Raw genomic sequence first — 21,467 nt, 5'->3', positions numbered from 1 at the left:
CCAGTTTCATCAGTAGGGTTTGGCATTTGTTCCCGATCTCGAAGCAGCCCTGGCAACCAATGCACTTGTACTCATCTGCCTGCTTGCGAGATCTACTGCCAGGGCAGTGAGACAGCAGATGGACATTCAAGATCTAGAGAGGCCAGAAACCCCAAGAGATTCTAAATAAATATCCCAGCTCTCTGCAAGAGTAAGGGTCCGACATGGCAAGAGTTTGAAGGACATTGCATTGCATTTTTGTGTAAAACCCCGGTATCGGTTTACAGGATGGATCAAGAAGAGCAGTCAGGTTGCTGAAAATACAGCCCTTGTTAATTTTGTTCTGAGTCTTCCATGTGTTTTGCTAATTGGTCTATAAATCACACACTATTTAATCTGACAGACTATGATTTTCTTACAAAGAATCAGCTGAAACTTCTATTTTTTAGTGTTTTCCTAGTCTCTTTTGAGACTAATATTGACCTCCTCCTCTGTCCATTTAGATGTAAATGGCCCAGCAATGGAGAACGCTACTGCAAAACCAACCATTGTAATGACAGAAAACAGTGGTTAAGGACATGGTTGTGTAACCAGAAGGTTGCCAGTACAAGTCCCCACTCCCCTCTGCTGTGAAACACCCTTGATCACGGTACTCAGCCTAATGCAACACAGTAAGAACATCCACCTATGTAACTGGGTCAAGCACTTTAGATCACTTCAAATGAAAATCATCTGCTAAGCAATCAATTAATAGCATTTACAGACTACTGAGCAATGATATGTGTCACTGCTGTGGCGAAGATTAATTCAAATACATTTAGAGGCTCCCCTGAAACACAGAAATTGTTGGCCACAACACCAAAATGCACATTTGCGTGTTTATGCCTTTTGGTGAACACACCACCTATGACAAATGGCCCTGAAGGGAACCTAATTGCATGACTGTCCATGAAGAAGTGAGAAATAAATTACCTCTTAACAGCTTCATTAATCTTCTCATTGTGTTAAATATGTACAGTCTACGTACCGTCTGTTTGATGTAAAGTAGTCTGTGTGTGAGGTGCCATTTGAGCATCAAGATAATGTTGAGAAGGAGGCATTCTTCTGCTCTGCCTCTGCTGTCTGGGACCTGCTCTGAAGGCCTTGATTAAGCCATCTAGTGAAGCTGCAGAATTATCAGTAATTTGATGATGCGCTGTGACATCTGGAGCTGATTCAAATGTCAGACGCTCCAGATGGGCCTGGCAACATCTGAAATGCCTCCATACGGGACCCATACTGATTTCAGCGCAAAGGGACAGGGCCAGGTGCTGCCCCCCCAGAAAACAACATAACACAGTTGTGTAGCAAAAGGTGAAGAAAACAGGTGACCCGTGTTACTGAAGAAGCTTCAGTGTTCGAAGTAAAGTTTTCACCGGTTGGAATTACGCAAATTCATTTTTAACGCTATAGTATGTCTTGCCCAAAGAACCGTTGGATCAAAAATCCAATAGATAGAAAAAAATCATCCTTCAGATTCCTCACAATTGCAGTGTACCACAGGTCTGATTGAATGTTGACAGACTTGATGCTAGGTGCTGGTGGTGTCTCCCAGGCTCTGTGGAGATTTAAGTAATGACCTATGATGCATTGTGAGTACTTTAACTGGTGGAATGGCACATCGCTTCTTCCATTTTTTTAAACCAGCTGTTGACCTTCTGGCATGCATGCATGTGCGTGAGTGTGCAATGGATGGAATCATGTTCATGTATAATTTCTCTGTTCTGTTTTGAGTTTTCAGTGCATTGTCTGCTTGTTTATAGTTAAGGAAATATGTATTTCTGCAGGCTATGGGGCAAAATAAGATTAATAAGAGTGATTTTGTGCTTAAAGGGTTCCGTCTTAGATGCTTAAAAACCTAACACTACAATTTCAAACACATGCCAACACTACCAATGTTAGATTTAAAATGGGTTGAATAGATGAATTCATTAGTGAGTACTTGTTCTCTGTATACATAAGGGAGTGCTATTCTACAGTAAAGTATTTTAAAAACATCTACTTGAATAGTCCTTGATAGAGGGACAAAGCAGAACCAGGCCCTTGTTGAATTGTGTTTTATTTAAAAAAAGTTTTCATGCATGACTGCCTTACCATGCTGAAAATATTGTGTGTAGTATTTACAGAAATCTGTGACAAATCTCCAACCCATTTACAGAGAAATGTTCAGTTAACAGAAAGAACCAAAGGACTGTGGATATTTCATTTTCGACCTTCAACAAGGATAGTGACCTTTTCTGCTTATGTCTTACTGGGTTTTACATTTGCCAAAACTCATTTGCTTTTACAGAGTAGACAGATCAAAATCAAAATCAAATCTCACACACAGTAATTCTACCAGGCTGCAGAACAAAATGTTTACAATGTTGAACATTTAGGACATCTTCCTCAATTGAGGAATACGTTTGTCATCCAAGTTAACACTAAAACACTGCCTAATAAAAACAGTTACCAGTGAAAAACTGACAATCCTTTTGCCGTGCACAAGGTTCGCAGACTTTTTAGTTAATGTACAAACCACCATTTAAAATTCCTCTTCCAAATAAAGATTGATTTTGAATATATACACACAAATATTGTGTGAAAAAGTGGGGAAATTCTATGTGGATCTGTGTTAATATCTGTGTAGCTCCACTCTTACAAAGAGCAACTTGGGGCACAACCCCTTCCTTGTTGCCTGTTTTTGAGTCTTAATGCTTTACTGGCATAATTAAGAAAACTAATGTGCTCATGCAGCAGTAAGGATTAGACCACGATACAAAAGTCTAACTTCCAATCTCAGAATGTTTCTGAAAATAAAGGTGGCGTTTTTAGAATTAATTTTATTTGTCATTAATTGCTGTGCCAAAGTTCTACCTGGACTAGGGTGGGTTAAACACCTTTTCAGTAAAACAGGACTTCACACCCAGTGAGCTACAACACAGAATAGTTTATTCCTAAGATATCTTGTAAAGAACACAACCTTTGTTTACAGAGGTGTGCAATAAAGACTAAGCAACTTTTGCAGACTGAAAAGGTTAATTAGATATGCATGGAACCTGTGTAGTGATAGCTTTACCATTGTAAATGACCAAAAAAAAAAAAAAAACCTGATGAAATATATTCAGTCAAGCAGTGAAAATTTCACATGTCCAGCTGTCTTCTCCCGGTAGCATAATCTTTTAAAGTGAACTAACTTACACATTTCCTGCTTGTAGTGTTAAATGCCATTTTTTATTTCACAGCATTTTTATATTAACAGCATCATACTCATGTGTTCAGAAATCTTCAAATAAGCCTAAAGTTTTTTTGGTACTATACAGGACCCTACAGGGTGCTCAGACCACTCAGGAAAGCCCAAAGCCATAATGGAGAAAGGTCAAAAACAGGGAAAACATCCCCTTTTCTTTGAAAACATGACATTTCTTTTTTAGATTCCTCATTTTTCCAATTTGTGCAACTTCTGTGCCTGAGTATTTGAAAATAGTCAACATGTTTTCACTAGTGAATACATTAACAAGAGAAGGAAGTTACCCAACTCAAAAAGTCTTAGAAGATCCAGACATACACACTTACATATATTCTCAGACTGGACAGTGCAACATCAATTTGAAGACATTTAAAGACGTGAGCAGATGTGGACACTGGAAAAAAAAAAACAACTAAATAGCCCCTTCCCTGGGTTAATTACACCAAAGATTTCAGTAACAGCATAAATTTTAAGCCTGAATAACAGCTGTGATCACCTTATGAACAAATCTCCCATGCAGAAAACAGCATTCTGAGGATCTCTGTTCTCCAGGTTTAGAAAATGTAGTCGTTGGTCATCTTGAGTGAGGGCATGGCTTCATTGACGTTCTGGTCCAGTCGGCGGTACTCCACACTGTGGGAGCAGAGGCTGTCCCTCCAGCGTCTGCTCTGGGCCAAGAGGAGGATCTGGAGAGAAGGTGGCCAAAGAAAATGTTAAGGAAACCTAACATTTCAGAAACGCATCAGCAACACAAAAACAACAAAGGGCAGCTTCCAAGCAACCAATTATACAAAGATAAGTTTTACACAAATACTGACTATAAAAAAAAAGTTACAAGATTAGAGCACAGAAATAACACTGCCTTGATCTCCATGTCAATGGTGCAAGTTTATTCAATTCAGGAAGTGTGTATTTACTACTGGACTTTTAACTGTTACATGCTTCCAAATGAGATTTTGCCTTTGGCTACATCTGAAAACTTATTGACAGAACTATTTTAATTATACATGGTTATCAGAAGAGATTGACCTGCACTACCAAGTCATCCCAGTTTATGAGACTTGTTTTGTAAACACAAACGCAGCATATACAGCTGTTGGGAAAGTTCTATATTCCCCAGATGTGCCATAAAGAAAAGAGGAGACTTGGCACTTGAACTAATTAGGTACTTTAAGTCCAGATTATTACAAATTCTGACTGTACTTCTTCCTTAAGACTTGAACATAAATTCAAAATATTGCTGCCCATTACTGGAAATGTATATTGCAGCACTTCTACATTTCTGAAGAATGATTTATTTGGCAACTGGTAGTTTTTAAAAAATCTGCTCTGTTCTTTATTATTATGCTCAGTACATTTCAAAGCAGATGGTACCTTTCTCTTGTTGTGGTAGGTAATGTAGATGATGACAACCAGAAAAGCTATAATAACAAGGTGAAAGAAAAAGTGAGTGTCCTCATCCTCAGCCTTGTAGATGGTGGTCGCCTTCATGACAGCAATCTTGTTCACATTCTCTGCCTGACTGAGGGCAGCCAGGTCCTTGTCCATCTCCTCCATAAACTGCACTTCTCCCTTCCCATCCATGCTTTCATCCTCATCTAGGACATCCTTCCCTAGCTCATTCTGCAGGTCCTGGTCATAGGAATAGCTCTCTGTCTCCACATCTGGGTCCGTGACCAATGGGTTTTGGGTGGAGTCATCATAATCAAGCGGCACTGGTTCCTGCCTTTCAATGCTGAGGCTTTTAGTGGGTTTGGCAGCTCTCTGCAATGCTGCTTTTGTTGTTTTGGCAGGTGGACTGACAGTTGCCAGAGCTGATGAAGACCTTGTGGGTAGAGCTAGTGTCGTTCTTTTGGTTGGAGGTTTTGTTGAGGTGGCGATTGTGGTGGTCCTGGTGGTAGTCACATCACTGTGTTTCTCCAGTAATGTTTGAGAAGAATTGTTCCCAGTTTGACTTGACAGTTGTAAACCTTTACTTGATGCAGAGTGGTCCCCATTACCATCTTGTGGAGTACTTTGAAGCAAGGAGTTTACAGCTGGAAATTGTAACAAAAAAATTAGATGCTGTAACTGAGCTCTAGATTACAGGGGAACAAACTGGCATTTTCCCAAATAAGGAAAATTTTACTGTGCAACTTTCTGTAACAGGATTAGTAATCAATTCTGTGGAGAAGCATTCAGACAAGAATTTCATGGTACTTGTACTTATGACAATAAACCTTAAACTTGAAATACCTCCCCACTGACTGACACCACACTTTCTCAGTCCCCACCATAAATAAGTGTCATAAACGGATAAGGAAATACAGCTCCACAGCACAATTTGTGATTTAGATCCCTCTTGGAGCCATTTTAAACACAAAATTATACACTACAGTTTAAAAAATAAATCACTTGAACTTGGACAGCATGGTGGTACAAAAGGTTATCGGCTGGATGTGCATTTGGGCATAGATTTGAAGCCAACTCAGTTGGTGTTGTTTTCATGTTTGCATGGGTTTCCTCCAGGTGCTTCAGTTTCACTCCACAGTCCAAAAACACGTGTTTCAGGTCTCATGGCAAACCTAATTCAACCTTAGTGTGTGTACCAGATTGCACTGCAATAGATGGTATCCAGTGTGTGTCCTGTCTCTGTGCTCTGAACCACGACAACCCAGCACTGAACATGCACTTATGAATAATCAGTGATATGATGGCAACAACTGAACTTGAGTTATTTCTGCATTCAAAGACTGCCATCATGTGGTGATAAAACATCACTTTCCAAAATGAGAAGTCAATCTTCAGCAAACAGGACTCTGAAGCCAAATCCCTTATAAAAAAAAAAAAAAAAAAAAAAAAAATTTTAAAAATTCATTGCCCAATTGCTATACTATAGTTTCTAACAGGATTAGCAAGCCTTTATCGCTACAGATGGTCAACCAAATATAAGTTGTATTAATTGCAAAGTGACACTGAAGAAATTTAAAATGACCACCAACAATACTTTAATGACTTCTATTAATGTCAAGCATCCTAAATCAACTGCTTCTGGCCCATAAAACCCACTAGACAAACACCATTCCTGACAAATTCAGTTAGGCTTTCAATCTCCAAAGTTTCAAACAACTCTGTACTTCACTGACCCATTATTCCTTTCGTATGAAGTGCTACCAGCTTATTACGGTTAATAATTAACCAACTATATAATAACGTGACCTATAACTTATTTCTATAATCTATTACAGTGCTAATACCACTTTTACCTGTGTGGAATTTAATTTCATGACATCTAGTAAAGTAGTGCTAACAATACAATTCTAGTAATTTATAGAACTAATTATCATCATTAATAATAATAATAATAATAATAATAATAATAATAAAAAATGTACATGCCATGGAAAGTGGCTCACTATTTCAACCTTCCTGACCACGCTACAAACGAGTGTCAATCATTACTAACAAGCACGGTCAGAAAACGCGGTATTATTCTCAGTCAGCAGCAGTAGTGAGGTCAGCGCGGCCTGAGTCATGTACGTACCTTCTGCCCGTAGTAGTTATCTAAGTGTAAAAAACGTAAACAGCTTCCGAACATTATTACAAATATATTCCAACTAACTGAAGTATATCTCATATTATCGGGCTTTATGTTTATCTTGGAGCTTTGCGCTTGGAACGGCTGCTCGAGTCGGGTTATTAACTCTGACTGACGCCTCCAGCGACTTGACCATAAACACAGCTTCTTGCCCAGGAGCTACTTATTCTTACAAACAGCAAAATAGCAGTCTTCCTACCTTCATGTGTAATCGAATGGCACAAGTACGGAAACAGGAGCAGTGCGGAAAAAGACATGAAAACACAGTTCACCGTTAAGCTCTGTAACAGGCCCCTGTAAACCGCCATTTTGGCCTCCGAACGCAAACTTCCGCATTTGAGACGTTCTGTCTTACAAGTACGGAAGCTAACTGGGTCAAAAAGCGTTTTCAAAAAAGCTAATTTCCTGCGGAGTGTGTGACAGTGAGGAATACGGAATCAGTTTGGGCCAAAAAGCCCATTCCGAACATCGAGTTTCTCATGTACTATTGAGCGCGATAAGCTATTGATACTTAATTAGTAAAATACCTCCCACTTCATAATTAACACAAAACAAATCCAATACAGTATTTTGTCTGGAAGGCTTTTAATGCAGAAATCCAGAGTTGGGTCCTGCTCTCCAGCAGGTCTGGGGTTCGAGTCCCCGTTGGGGTGCCCTGCGACGGACTGGCGTCCCAACCTGGGTGTGTCCCCTCTCCCTCCAGCCTCATGCCCTGTGCTGCTGGTTTAGGCTCCAGTTTGCCGCGACCCCACTTGGGACAAGCAGTTTCAGATGTATAATTGTCTTTTAGATTTCTTTGGACAAAGTGTTATCTGAGCATCTAAATGAAACGTTTTTCTTAACAAAGGATCTTAAAAGAGCAAGCAAAGCAAAGCCAATGATACTTAAGAATCACTGGCTTCTGCAGTACAGGCCAACTGATGGTCTGTTATTCACTTTCTTATATTACAGCAGGAATTTCTATTGCTGTCTTTCTTTCTTCAAATTCATCACACCCTCATTCACTAAAGTTACTTACAGTGAGTGTAGGCAGAATGTGTGTGTGTGTGTGTGTGTGTGTGTGTGTGTGTGTGTGTGTGTGTGCGTGCGCTCGCATGCACATCAGCCTTTTAAATTACAGGTGCACTGTAGAATCTATGTACAGCTGTTCCAGTTGTCCATGTGTAGCTGTACAGTGTGATACTTGTATTCTGTATTCTGTGTAAAATATTGTATCTGCACTGAAGAACATTCATCTGTAGATGGCAGTGTTTATGGCAAACCAAACTTGTGGCTTTTGGAAGGTAAGAGTTACTCTGCCTGTTAAAACAATGGGAATCTGTATGATGTGATGATTACCCATTAGCGTTAACAGCACTGGACTCCTATACTAATGTATATTATTCATCTTAATTTGCTTTGGTAAGAATTTCATTCATAAGAAGCATAACATTTATCTGCTGTCCTCTACATTCATTACTAATACATTGTTATATTACCTTCAGCTGACAGTTACTTTCCTCTCCAATCTCTGTGCTTAAAGGACACCAAAAAAAATTGCTTAAAAGACTGTTTCCAAGCATCTTGTGTGTTTTCTTTTCAATGAATGCAGTGAGAGAAAATGAAAGGGAAAATAATTATTAGCAGATGCAATAATGCTAAACACATTAGAACACAAAATGGCATTCTTTTTCAAAGCGGGGAGTCAAAGAAGGTCGAAATGCCTGCAAATCCTTTCCTCTCAACATCTCCTGAAGATTCTGTGTTTAGTTAGTGTTTACTTAATATCTGGCTAAATATTTGAAAATACAAGACTCCACATTGCAAAGGCTGCCATCTACTCATCCATTCTCTGTGTCCAAAACCTGTAGCTATAATAATCACCACACGATCTATAAGGCCAGTAACAATTACATTTCCATATGGAAGCTCCAAATCTAAATGAAAAGGTAATCCAGACATAGGTCAACACCTAAACTGAAACCAGTTATGACTCACATTAAACTAAGTAGGATTAACAGGATCAACTGATGGTTTCTGACCATGCAATAATATCGCAATAACCAAATCATTAAGCATATATGTACCACACTCAATTTCAAACAGAATATTTTAGTAGTATAAGTGCAGCACATTTTACTGTTCTTAATTATGCCAGTAGTTGGAATACACACACACACACACACACACACACACACCTTCAGAACCGCTTGTCCCATACGGGGTCACGGGGAACCGGAGCCTACCCGGTAACACAGGGCGTAAGGCCGGAGGGGACACATCCAGGACGGGACGCCAGTCCGTCGCAAGGCACCCCCAGCAGGACTCGAACCCCAGACCCACTGGAGAGCAGGACCGCGGTCCAACCCACTGCGCCACCGCACCCCCTTTTGGAATACACTTTGGGTAAAAAAATGTCAAGAAATGATGTCATGTGCTTAACTTTTTTATTGTGGGTCTTTTCATTTCAGCATTGAGCAAGACATCCAGCCTGGAGGGTGACATCAGTGATGGAATTGTTATTACCCCACCATCTTCCCTACTGCTTGGCTATGTGAGGGGGCGGACAGGGGAGCAGGGGAGTAGGGAGTCTTGTTCTAAGGGTACGTGAAAAAGAATCTAGGAGCTGATTTGTACCTCCAAAACATTTCCACGCAAACTGTTTTCTTTCTCGTGAGCAGAGGTAGGGGGGCTGTGTGATGGTTTTGATTTTCAGCCCTGCATCCTTAGCCCTGTGTTTCTGTTGTTTTAGTGCAGCACACAGTTTAAAGACTACTGCGAATACAAGTCTATAGCAACCAACACACACCTTGGTGAAGTCTCCGCACCCTGAGACAACCCATTACCCAAAAGCACAGTGAAACAATGAAAAGAGAGAAAGAACTGGAAGAGGAAAAAAAAAAGAAACATAAGTATAGTACAAGAGTAGAGGAGAGAGTAAATAGATGACAATGTACTTGGGATGGTACAGTATATTAAATGTAAGTACTGAGATACAAAAACAGGTAAGTGAGAGTTGGGGAAAGTAGATGATATGAAACTATTTTCATAGTTAGGTTGTACAATAGAATTTTCTGTCCCACTGAAATTGTGAGGTTTACTTTTTTCATCCTGTCAACAAAACAACATTCAGGACTGATGTCACTAAGAGTGGTTTTTAAAGTTATGGTTTCCTCACCTTAGACATCACAGAAGCTGTTGACATCACTGGAAAAAAGCAAAGCTTGTTTTTTTTGCATGAACTTTGACAAGTACTGGAAGGAATGAGTAATATCAGACCTTCGTATCATTCGTACGGCATGTGGTCAAGACTTTCTGGCATCTTTTGCTATTTAAAAGTGAATCATTTTGTTCTTGTCCTGTTTTTTTTAAGACAGAATATGAAAGCTTTATTTGAACAAAACAGGTTATCTCAAACGTATTTTGAAATGTTGCCTGTGTGTTGTCTCCTTCGCATGCAGAGTTAGCAGAGGACATGCTCTTATATGCATTGCCAGTGCAATATTTTTGGCACATAAAAAATTACTTTTAAGTAATAATTAGCTTGTACATTTGTATTGTTTTATTAGATGCTATCTTTTAGATCACATATTGTGTGGTTGCACATAATGTGGCCATTTTCTATAATTAAGGGGTCTTTTGTGAGTTTTAAGGGAACAAACGTGTAACTAAATGCCATGCTGCTTTAATTTTTTTATTGTATAGTTTAGCTCTTACTAACACATATGTTTGTCATTTACAATTTACAAAGACACTTGCCACATTTATTTAGCTTGACAATTATTCTTGATTTAAGCATAACACTCCATTAGTAGTTGTGATGCCATTAACATGAAAGTTTTAATAAAATGCATCATTGCATTGTATTTTTTGTGGCACTGTATGTTTTGAAGAATTTTGTGACTAATTTAGGTTGGCATGCAGAAGAGAAATGTCTTAACACCGAAGAAAAATATGTTTTGTATAGCAGTTTCCGAATGACCCAGAAATTGGCCTTTGGATCATAAGAGCCTGTATTAAACAGAGATAATATGATCAATTTTATGGAGTAGGAGATCTGTGGGTTCATAACAGACATCTTTTCATTTCAGTAAAAAACGAGATTCATCTCATATTCATGCACTTCATTTTGGTACAGAAACAAATATTATTACAACAAATAATCCTTTGTGAAGAAAAGTGCACACTGTCTCCCCTGGCGAAAATGGCATTTTTAAAATAGCCACTTAATTTTCCCTGGTTTGAGCTTTCTGTAAGGCCTACAGAAGTGTCCATGCTCCTTTTGTTCCTAGAGCAGTTGTCAGCCCATATAAGGTTTCGATATATTTCCATGATCACTGTCACAGAAAAAATAATATGAAGTTGGCATTGAAACCAAAATGCCCTTGTCGAAAAAGCAGTCACTGGGAACAGGTGTGGGATTCAGGACAGCTTCAGTTGCTTGTCTATAGTAACAAGGTACATTTGACACACTATGGTTTCTACAACAATATGAAATGCAGTTTCAAATGATCTTAAAAACACAGCTTTGCAAAATTAAAGAACAATCGTATTCATTTAAACGTATGAGTAACTATGGCATTAAAAGACAGTTCAAGTCCTTGAAGTGACTAATACAATGATTTATTGAATGATCAAACTGATTTCAAGTTCAGTGTCTTTTTCCAATACTTTTTTACTCTTGATCCAAGTAAATTATATAAATTAACAAAAATTGGAATCACAAACATTTCATGGGAGAAAAAAAGAACAAAAAAGAGCAGTTTAAATGTGCGATATGAAAGCAGTAGTGTATTTGCAAGAGCAGTCCTCAGACAGTGTTCGGACGAACACACACTTCTCATGATATCGTGAACATGAGCCTTCTGAAAGATTGCATGCATCACTTTTAATGTGGACATGCAACAATAGAATATAAATTATAATCCATCTTATTAAGATCATAGAGCTCCCCCAGACAAAGCACTAACTACTTTTTTTTTTTGAAGCATGTCACATTAAATTTTTCACTTCCTTGCTGACTGGAAGTCATGTGACAGAGAGAGTCAATTTGCTTTTACAGTAAATTAGGGAATTTAATATGTCTTGCTATTAGTCTTTACTTCTTAACAAAGTATTTTATATCTTAATTTTCAGTTCAGGATTTATATTCCTACATGAAGGCATTATTGTATGATATGGAAAGGTAATATGTAGTCTTGGCATATGGGCTGACCTAAAGTTCACACCTTGAGTCAATATGAACAGGGTTGGTAAGACATTACTTCACTAGATTTTTGGAGGGGGGGTGTTATGGTTGCGAAGGAAAAGACAGATAATCATATGCATGTTTCCAGAGCATAAGAGAAATTTTGAACTTTACCCTTTAGCAGTGGAAAATTTCTGTCTTCAGAAGAACTTGTAAGAAGTGGAAGACAGCACATGTTTTCCCCAGAGTTATAAAATGGAACTTATAAATAATTTTTTGCACTTTTTGGGACATTTGTTACAAAGTCATGCTTCCTATTTCAGTCAATCTGCTCTTATAAGACACAGAACAGATATTTTTATTCACAACTGAAAAACACTGAGGAATTGTATTCAGCAGGTGTAGTATACAAGAATGTGCTGAACAATTATATTTTAGACATACTCCAATCATCTTTATTCTAATTGGTTGATCTGTTTTGACAGCTTAAAAGCTGGAAGTATTTATTCCAATGGATGATGAAGTTATTATCCCCATCTGTTGTAGGATACCACATTTTTATACTTTGGATCACTTTCATTACAAATCATTGTATTTTGCAATACTGGTTCAGATGCATGGCATAAAATCTATAAAATGATAAGGAATTTTAGAGCATCTATAAGGTTGTGTCAACTGGATGAAAGCCTGCTAAAAATTCCCTATTTTCAAATTGTACAACTTTGCTCATAATGAACCTTGAGGCCAACAGCTAAAAAACACAATTTTTTAAAAAAAAAAAAAACATCTTTTTCTAAAATAGGAAAAATTATATCGCAAGTGTGATGACTGAGTAAAATGTAGAAAATCCAGACTGCATTACATCTGTATCATGCTTAACTGTTTTTCTGTTGACAGTGCTTGAATTATTGACATGTTGCAGGAATTATTATACTTTTTAATAATTGTTTGAAGTAAGATTCAAAGTAAATTTGAATTTTAGTTTTAGTTTAAGATCAGTTTTATAGTTTAGCTGTCTAAAGAATCAGTTTAATTTCTGTCATCATACTTGTTGAGTCAAGTATTGCATACTAGAAATAATTCCTACTTAGAATCAGGATTGTAACAGCTTGTCAGGTGTTGTTGACTAACAAATATTAGAAAGTGTACTTGGGAGTTATACATAAATACTGGTGATGAGAAATTCGGATCAATTAGACCCCCCTCCCCTCCATATGTTGTCTATGATTAGAATAAATTTCAAATTTTCACTCTGTAGATAAACTCATTGAAAAATGAATTTTGTAGCAGCAGGCTGATGTGTAAAGAGTAATGTGATAGTGTCATCAGCAAATACATTTTTTGTCCACATACACACAATAAAGTCAATCAGATTTAACTGTATACAGAACACTTGCTTATATGCATGATTAAAAACAAATGCAAAAGTTTCACAAAGATTGTGTTAGACAAAGTATAGAACCTGCTTTACATTCACTTTTTTGTTTTGTGCTCTTCTGCGTTTAATTTTAAAAAATTGCACTCATCGTAATAAAGGAGACACAAAAATGAAAGCGGCAGCTGAGGCTAGTTTCACATTTGAAATACATAGCTAACTAATGTTAATTCATTCCATTCAAAATGTCCTGAAGGAGTTGGAATTATAAACATATTAGTGGCTTTCATGAAGCAGTTGAGATTATTTACATATGTTACCTAGAACTGTTTGTGAAAACTTTACTAATTCCCTGATGTTCTTTCAATATTTTGTCCTTTCCATGATACAGAATGTTTCTGAGTATATTGAGAAATGCTGACAAGCATCACGTAATTAAAGGAGTCACATTTTTGGCCTTAGGCCTTCCAGGTATTGGTATGATAATGTCACAACATCCTAGAATCCAGATTCAGGAATCTGGCATCAACAGTAACCTCAGAACCCCTGGTCAGCAGGACACTGAAGAAAGGAATCATGGGAAAAACACATCTTTAATAATATTTTTATGTGACAATGCACAGCACCAAATCTTTAGATCAAAACATAATTCTTATCCTCAAATCAAAAAATACTGATTATTTTTTCCATTTTGTTCAAATAGCAAAGTCTTAACTATATGTGTGTTGTTAATAAAATATCTTGGATAAACTATGGAAACAGCAACATGTAATGGACATCTCTATAATTATTATCAGCTTTATTATATAAAGGAATTATTACATGGGGGTGTGGTGGCAGAGCGGGTTTTGCTGGTGCCCGCTGTGTGGCGGGTCTGGGGTTTGAGTCCTGCTTGGGGTGCCTTGCGATGGACTGGTGTCCCCTCCAGAGGGTGTATCCTCTCCCCCTTCAGCCCTGTGCCCTGTATTTCCGGGCCTCCGGCTTGCCGCGACCCCACAAGCGGTTGTTGACATTGGTTGGTTTAAATTATTTCATCTGAAATTTTGACACTATGAAAAACTCAGATGAAACTCCCATACTTACTAAAAATTAAGACTTAATGGGCTATCAGCTACCAATAACACATTTTAAAACAAAACGTGTTTTTCAGAAATAGGACATATAATATCACAGTGTGATGACTGAGAATAATGTAGAAACTCCTTTCATAAAAGCATGACCAGCTGTGCAACATGCATGTTCACACACGTCTGTGTGTATGTTCCTGTGTCTGGTCTCTCTACCACTCGAGATCTGGCCAAAGCACTGCGGCCACCCTGCCCAGTACTGCGTGCCGGAGTTAACTTTTTCATCTAGGATTTCCTGCATCACTCCCTTTTATGGTCTTACAATCAGAGTAATTCAAAGTAAGGTCCCAACCTTGTGCTCCCAGTCAGTTGCAGTTGGAGGGTGACACTGTGTCAGTGCAGTTCTCATGGTAGCTCGACACATATGGAGTCCAGCGTTGCGATACAGGCAAACAGAGCCGAGTCTTTCAGAAGCTAGTACCCTCCGAGCTGTAAACATCACCACTTCAGTGGCAATGAGACAGTGTGTCACCTCCCGTAGTAAAAAGTCTCAGAAACACATCTCTTCTTGGAAATCAGCCACAGTGAACTGCACAGAAAGGAAAGGAAAGGAAAACTGGGAAAGAAAGAAAGCATTTATCAAGAAAACACATACTGTTCTTGGATAAAAGGTAACAGTTTATGCTGGCATTTTACACACACACACTGTCTGAACCGCTTGTCCCATACGGGGTTACGGGGAGCCGGAGCCTAACCCAGCAACACGGGGCGCAAGGTTGGGGGGGGAGGGGACACACCCAGGACGGGATGCCAGTCCATCGCAAGGCACCCTAAGCGGTATTTGAACCCCAGACCCGCCGGAGAGCAGGACCCGGTCCAACCCACCACGTCCCCCCACTGGCATTTTGATATTCTAAAAACAGCTTTATCACTTTCCAATTAAAATGACTGATTAAGACTGCCTGAAGATTTATCAGGCTTGACATTTTTAAGATATTTTCATAACAGAGATCTTCCCAGGCAAGTGCATGGGCTCCAATCCCTGCAATGCAAGAGCAGCGAATGAGGCATTACTTTCTGGAGGAATCCGTTACAGCTTCCTTACCCTGTTCTGTAATCTTTGAGGCTTAGCATATTATGATTCAGATCAGATCACACTCTTGATATATGACTTTCTTGTGAATTACAAAGTCTGTAAACAAACCACAGCAATGCATAAAGCTGTTTTTGTTTACACTGTGGACTGTTTAAAAAAAAATAATCAGTACCGCACATGTGGAAAGCATGCAGTTGAAAAGCGTGCAAACAGAAAACTGTACTTTCCACTCAACAAACCTGTACTGGTGCAAAAGCGTTGCGTTACTTCAGTGTGCCATGTCTTTAAATAGCAAGCCAGGTGAACTCCTGCAACTTAGGGCCGACGATGGGGGGGGGGGGGGGGGGGGGGGTGACGGGTTTGTGTGAATGTATCTGTGTGAAGGAGGCAAGCAGTGAATGGCTTGGTTCCACATCAAAGGCTCCTGGTGTCTCTGCATTAAGAAGGCCTCTCCGTCTCCTCCATAACCCATCTTGAGGCTGGTGCGACCCACCGCCACCTGGAGGGCTCGTCTTGAACCAGAAGGCTGGCAACGTCTCACATTTGAGACTATCTCTGCTTTCACGTGCCCAAATAAGATGCCACTTAGCCCCTAGTCAGCCCGGATGGGGTTTGAGGGGTGAGCTTTATCAGCAGGTTGCATGTTCCTTTTTACTCACAGCCTCATTTATATGCCATTTCTTGTCACCCATTCGGAATTTTTCCACAGCATCTAGCTAATCTGCAAAACTACAGTTCAGCCACAACTGTCGTGCTAAATATTTAATTAAGTGGAAATGATTTGTTGAACACGGGATTCTCCACTGGGATCACCACTCTGTTTATATGCCCACTGTAAAACTGAGGCTTTAGGAGTCTCTCCTCACAAGAGTACACCAAGGAGGCCGAAACACATGCCACTTTGATGCATGCCACCGTATTTCAGAATCAGAATCAGAATCAGAACGAGCTTTATTGCCAAGTATGTTTACACATACAAGGAATTTCTTGAAGCGAACCTGCGGTTCTCAGCGTGGGCAAACCTAATCAGGGTTTCTCATGAGTTAAAGTTTGTAGAAAGTTTTTGATGGGGAAAAAAGGTTGAGCAGGCAGGATTCAGTTTCTTTTCTTGCTGAACTTATAAAAAAATCAAATTCCTTAAACTGTGAAAAACATGGAAATTTTCACTCACACTAAATGTGTGGTTTGAGATGTGTTTTTATTTTCGCTTCTTTTTCTTCAGTATCCAGAACTCATATAGTTTTTTGTTAATTTACCTTTTTTTTTTTTTACTGTCGTTAAAGAGACGTGTTGGTTTTTTTCAGACACACAAAAGAACTCAGCACTGTACTCACTCGGTACAGGGTTTCTGAGCACCCAGCACTGCCAGATGATGACCTTCTTCTTTGCTGCTACTGCACTTCCTGCCTTATAGTCAAAACAGAAAATATATGTTTTACTAAAGTCAGCTGTCCTGTCAACAATAACAGCAAGATAAAAGATGGACAAGAACCATATAGGCCCAAACAGATTCATTGTACAAGACCAAACTGGTGTTTGGTATGGAATCACAGAGTTAGTAAATCTATCGTTGTTGTTTTCTGTGTATTCATTAAAAGGAAAAAGGGTGGTGGCGAAAAACCAAGACAGAGAATCGTGAAATTCAGAGAGAGCAATCTGTGAAAGAAATGTGTGTATTTAATCAAGGCAAATAAACAACATTTTTAAGCATCTTATTTATGATGTGTGTGTGTGTGTGTGTGTTATTTATGATTTAGATAAGCACGTATTAGACCAACCATGCTAATTTTCTATTAATATGCATGAAAAATACTATACAGTGCAGTTTTATTAAATTATAGATATACTTTCTGTTCGTATTTAATTCCCCACCCCAGCGTGGATCTTCATTTCCATAAAAGCAACAGATTTAGCCAAACATTAAGTCGCAGCATGAAACAGAACATCAATTTCTCAGTTAAATCGCCAAAGACACACCAAAAAGGAGACAGGGCTTGATAAAATAATCCTTTCCAACCAACTGATTCAACTGTTTCACGACGTGTTACGAAGAGACACAGTTTCATCATGTATTAGTTCGTCGGAACAATCAGCCGGATGTATTAAACAATTCCAACCAATAGATTCATAGCTTTTATTCAATATCTAAATCTTTAGATTCTGAGGTCTCTTTTTTTGCGGTTTGCTTATCTTTGTATGTCTGATTGCTTGTGTCTACTTGTTAAACTGTTAGCCTCTTGCTTGTTTGTTTGCTTTCCGTATGTTTTTGCCTTGTCTGCTGTTTGGTTATTTTATGTTTTGTCTGTGTTTTGTCCTTCAATACATTTTATGGCAGACGAAAAGCTAAAAAACCGAAATGATCAAAATAAATGGATGTCTCTAACTGTTTCGACTTTTTATGCCTGTTTTTTTTTGTTTTTCGTTACTGGCAAAATACTATTTAAGCATACGCTTGCTTTGTTCACTTCACACTTCTGCCAAATTATTCATATTGCCGAATTTCGCCGCTGCCTTCGCGCCGTTTTGTAAGTCGTCACGCTTAAGATGCGTGAAAGTTGAAGAGCGAAGTGTCCGAAAAGCAGCAGTGTCGCTTTAAGAGCTCGAACCTGATTCTGAAACAATGGTTCAACCCCCAACAAGTCATTGAAAGTGTCAATCAGCGGGCGGTTCTCTTTGATGTGCGCGGCTCGAGCGCTCCTTACAGCCCAAATGCTCCGCTAATGTTACCGCGCGGCCACCTCGGTGTCACCGGTCCGAACAGCTGCTCTGCTCTGCTGCGGCGCCACACACTCCCCCGCTGCTCCGGACTTGAGATAAATAAGTTTTAGCCGTTTCGTTCGGCGACTTTTTTTGTCATTATTTACAACGAAGAAAAAGTTTCAGTCATTGTTGTTTTTCCTCCGGAAAATGCCTCAGCTCGGTAGCGGCGGAGGGGATGACGATGAGTTCGGAGCCGACGACGAGATGATTTCCTTCAAGGATGAAGGAGAGCAGGACGAGAAGAGCCAGGGGAGCGGCTTCACCGAGAGGGACCTGGCGGAGGTGAAGTCCTCCTTGGTGAACGAGTCGGAGATCAACCAGAACCAGAGCCTGAGACTGAGCCTGAACCAGAACCATAATAACCAGAACCTGAACACGGGTCGCGCGGTATGCCGGGGCGGGGGTCTCAGACTTTACTTGGTGGTTAAACTTGTGTCTTGTACTATTTCGCTGTTTCAGTTGGATTTCAGTGTTGTTTTTCTGGAATTGCTCTGGTGTTTTCAGGTGGCCGGACAGGGGCAGCAGAACCCGCAGCAGAGTTATTCCAGCAAACACACTGACGAGCTCGAGGACGGTGAGCGACCTGCCACTGGGGCTCGAGGGGGGTCGCGAGCGGGGGCTCACCGGGGGGTAGGGGGGCGTGTTCACGGTCAGGTGGCGGCGGGTCGCACCGGCGGCAGCGTTTCCCTCTTCTTTCCGCACACCACTTCACTTCAGTTTCACTTATGAGATGCCAAGTAAAATAACTGGAAAAAATTAACACACACACAGTCCCCAGTTCAAAAGTTTACTCTGAGGAAACATGATTACCGAACACACAGCGTTTGGTTTGCTTTCTGTAATAAATTTCCATAAATGAAGTAACGCGAGTTTTTGCCGTTACCTTGTATAATTAAACTTTGTCTTTGACTTGAAAAACGACAGGTGTTAATAATTTGGAGGGCATAATGTGTCTTTTGCGAACGATGTTAAAACTGACGTGCGCTCCTTACCTGGGCTGTAAAATACCTAATATGAGCGCCTAAAAACTTGTCACCTATAGCTGTGGCACCACAAGTTACTGTTTCCGGGGGGGGGGTAACGTGTCTTCACTAATTCTAAAGAAAGATAGCCCTAAGGAGCTCATCCTACTACCACTGTAGTTTATGACCAAAGAAGAAGGTCCATGCAAATATTATACCCTTTTCTGTAAGGGCGCACATTAATGAGTTTAGAACTCGTGATTAAATCTCATCATGAAAACATCACAATTAAAGAGGTCTAGCTAATTCTGAATTTTTAAATGAAGGGGAAATGACAAGTTATGATTAAAGCTATTATGTAGTAATACTAATAATTTGCATAAATGAAAGTATATTATATTTACATTTCTTCATTTGTATCTAGGCATTTGTTTTCTTCATTTTAGTTTCCTGAGTTGAGAGATGTTTAGAACTGTGTTCTTAAGTGAATTACAAGTAAGTAAATTCCTTGTTAATGCAGAAAAAGTTCCACATGGCTGCTTTATCATATTTTGTTTCTTTTTAATGGGGTGTTTTATCTTGTAAATTACTTGTAGAGGTGAACATTCAGTTGAATCTAGAGTGTTACGTCTACAACATGTTAGGTACTGATAAAGAAAGATTTACCTGTGTCCTGTTTTTTAATTATTATTTGTTTTCCCTTCAAAGTATCAAAACCTCAAGATCGCGAAATTTACAAAGGACCTGCCTTTTCAGGATACCCATTTCTGATGCTGCCAGACCCATACAATGGATCTATGTCCCCATCTGTAAGTCCACATCATATTAAGTCTGCTTTTAGTGGCATTCTGGATGTTTTATTTGTGTGTTCAGTACATTTAGAAAGGTTGCATTTAAAATCTGAGACAAAAGTCCTGCTGTATTTAAATTATATAACATTTAGGTGGCAACTGATGTAAAATGTGAATTTAGTTTATTATCCAGCTGTGAAAGCTGGTGTGTGTTGAACTGTAGAATATGTCATTAACAGTTAAAACCTGCATTTGCTTTAGAGAATGCAAGCACTTCTTTACTGGAATAAAGTTTTAAAAAGATCCAAGCTTTCCACAAATGGCGCACAACTTTTTGACAGAAGTATGGTCTTTCAGTTCTGTTTATGATTGAGCTTCTCTTTTTTTTTTTTTTTTTTTTTGTAATAGGGTTAAGTCATGTTGGAGTGAGTACATCTGAGTTGTTGCTCTTTCTGTTTGACACTGTCAGTCCACAGATTTCCCCCCCAAGTAAAAACCAGTTGTAATCAGGGACATGCATGTAATTGGCTTCTTTATTGATGCCAGTAAGGGGGGAAAAAACATTTTGTGGTATTTTCCACTTTTTTTTTTTTGCTGTACTATATTTTGTGATGTGCTATATATTTATTCATATAACTGATATTTTGAGGGTACGTTGGCTTTCTAGGATTTCTTGAGTTTTTTTTATTTCTATTTTTTTATTCTTCGTCTGGTAATGACTTTGTGCTTTTTTTTTTTTAAATTTATTAAAAATTTTGTCCTTCAAATGCATCCATGGCAATTTTACCACTTCCTTGTAATTATCTTGGAAAGGAGAAATGGTTTTACAGGTCAAATGCTTACATAAGAGCATTGGTGGGAATATTGTCAAAGATTCCAAAAACAAATATTAAGTCAATTGGTGTCTCCCATAATGGGGCAAAGTGGCACTTGCTTTACAGCTTTGGGGTCTACTGCTTCTTGTTTGTGGTACTAGCTGTGTAATTTGTCAGATTCATATATTGTTGTTTCTAAATTGTCCCATTGTTTATACTGGTTATTCATATACTTTTGCATATTTCCATAAACACATTTTTGCTTTTCATAATTTTAAACTTTCATATGCTCATGACACAGGACCTTTTTTTTTTTTTGCCTAGCTATTGTGGATACTGTTCTGTCTCGTGTAATAATCCCCCCCCCCCCTCGTCCTTCAAGTGTCTGCTCCTACTTCCCGTATTTGCTTCATCCCAGAGTAAATAGACTGCATCTATTTTATCACTTTGTTTTTTGAGCAAGGGGAAATAATGATGCTCCTCCTGAGAGACTGGCACTGTTCAGCATGCACGTGAAAAAATAAAATGCAGGGGACTTAGGCGAATCTCACATAAAATACTATGGTTTTATTTGACAGAGATGTGCACTTTTAGAATTTATGTCTTGGTT

The 21,467-nt window shown here is 39.0% G+C and overlaps 2 protein-coding genes across 4 annotated transcripts in view; one reads left to right on the top strand and one right to left on the bottom strand.

The window, feature by feature from the left end:
- Window positions 1–2,063: 2,063 nt before the first annotated feature.
- LOC108929686 (keratinocyte-associated transmembrane protein 2-like) lies at window positions 2,064–7,167 on the bottom strand. The gene is made up of 3 exons (XM_018744374.2): window positions 7,024–7,167; window positions 4,622–5,283; window positions 2,064–3,933 (listed from the first exon to the last, which is right to left on the bottom strand). The coding sequence occupies exons 1-3, from the start codon at window positions 7,130–7,132 to the stop codon at window positions 3,802–3,804; spliced, it is 903 nt and encodes a 300-aa protein (XP_018599890.1). The 5' UTR covers window positions 7,133–7,167; the 3' UTR covers window positions 2,064–3,801.
- Window positions 7,168–18,105: 10,938 nt separating this feature from the next.
- The window catches only part of LOC108929645 (lymphoid enhancer-binding factor 1-like), a 31,258-nt gene continuing 27,896 nt past the window's right edge, over window positions 18,106–21,467 (top strand). For 2 of the 3 annotated variants that reach the window (XM_018744327.2, XM_018744326.2), the window contains exons 1-3: window positions 18,106–18,676; window positions 18,794–18,863; window positions 19,960–20,060. In XM_018744327.2, the coding sequence (XP_018599843.2) occupies window positions 18,437–18,676; window positions 18,794–18,863; window positions 19,960–20,060 (411 nt within the window). In that variant the 5' untranslated portion in view covers window positions 18,106–18,436. The remainder of the gene's footprint in view (window positions 18,677–18,793; window positions 18,864–19,959; window positions 20,061–21,467) is intronic. The other variant, XM_018744329.2, reaches the window with a different exon arrangement.

This window comes from Scleropages formosus, chromosome 13, assembly GCF_900964775.1.
Source record: "Scleropages formosus chromosome 13, fSclFor1.1, whole genome shotgun sequence".
Lineage (NCBI taxonomy): Eukaryota > Metazoa > Chordata > Actinopteri > Osteoglossiformes > Osteoglossidae > Scleropages > Scleropages formosus.
The sequence above is the reverse complement of the archived record's forward strand: the minus strand, read 5'-3'. Positions and strand labels throughout refer to the sequence as shown.

What these genes read in the sequence shown, in the direction of transcription:
- LOC108929686 (XM_018744374.2), bottom strand. Translation starts at nt 7,132, where the DNA reads ATGGCGGTTTACAGGGGCCTGTTACAGAGCTTAACGGTGAACTGTGTT. An exon ending in CCATTCGATTACACATGAAG is followed by an intron (nt 5,284 to 7,023) that starts GTAGGAAGACTG and finishes TACAATTTCCAG; the next exon opens with CTGTAAACTCCTTGCTTCAA. An exon ending in CCTACCACAACAAGAGAAAG is followed by an intron (nt 3,934 to 4,621) that starts GTACCATCTGCT and finishes CCTTCTCTCCAG; the next exon opens with ATCCTCCTCTTGGCCCAGAG.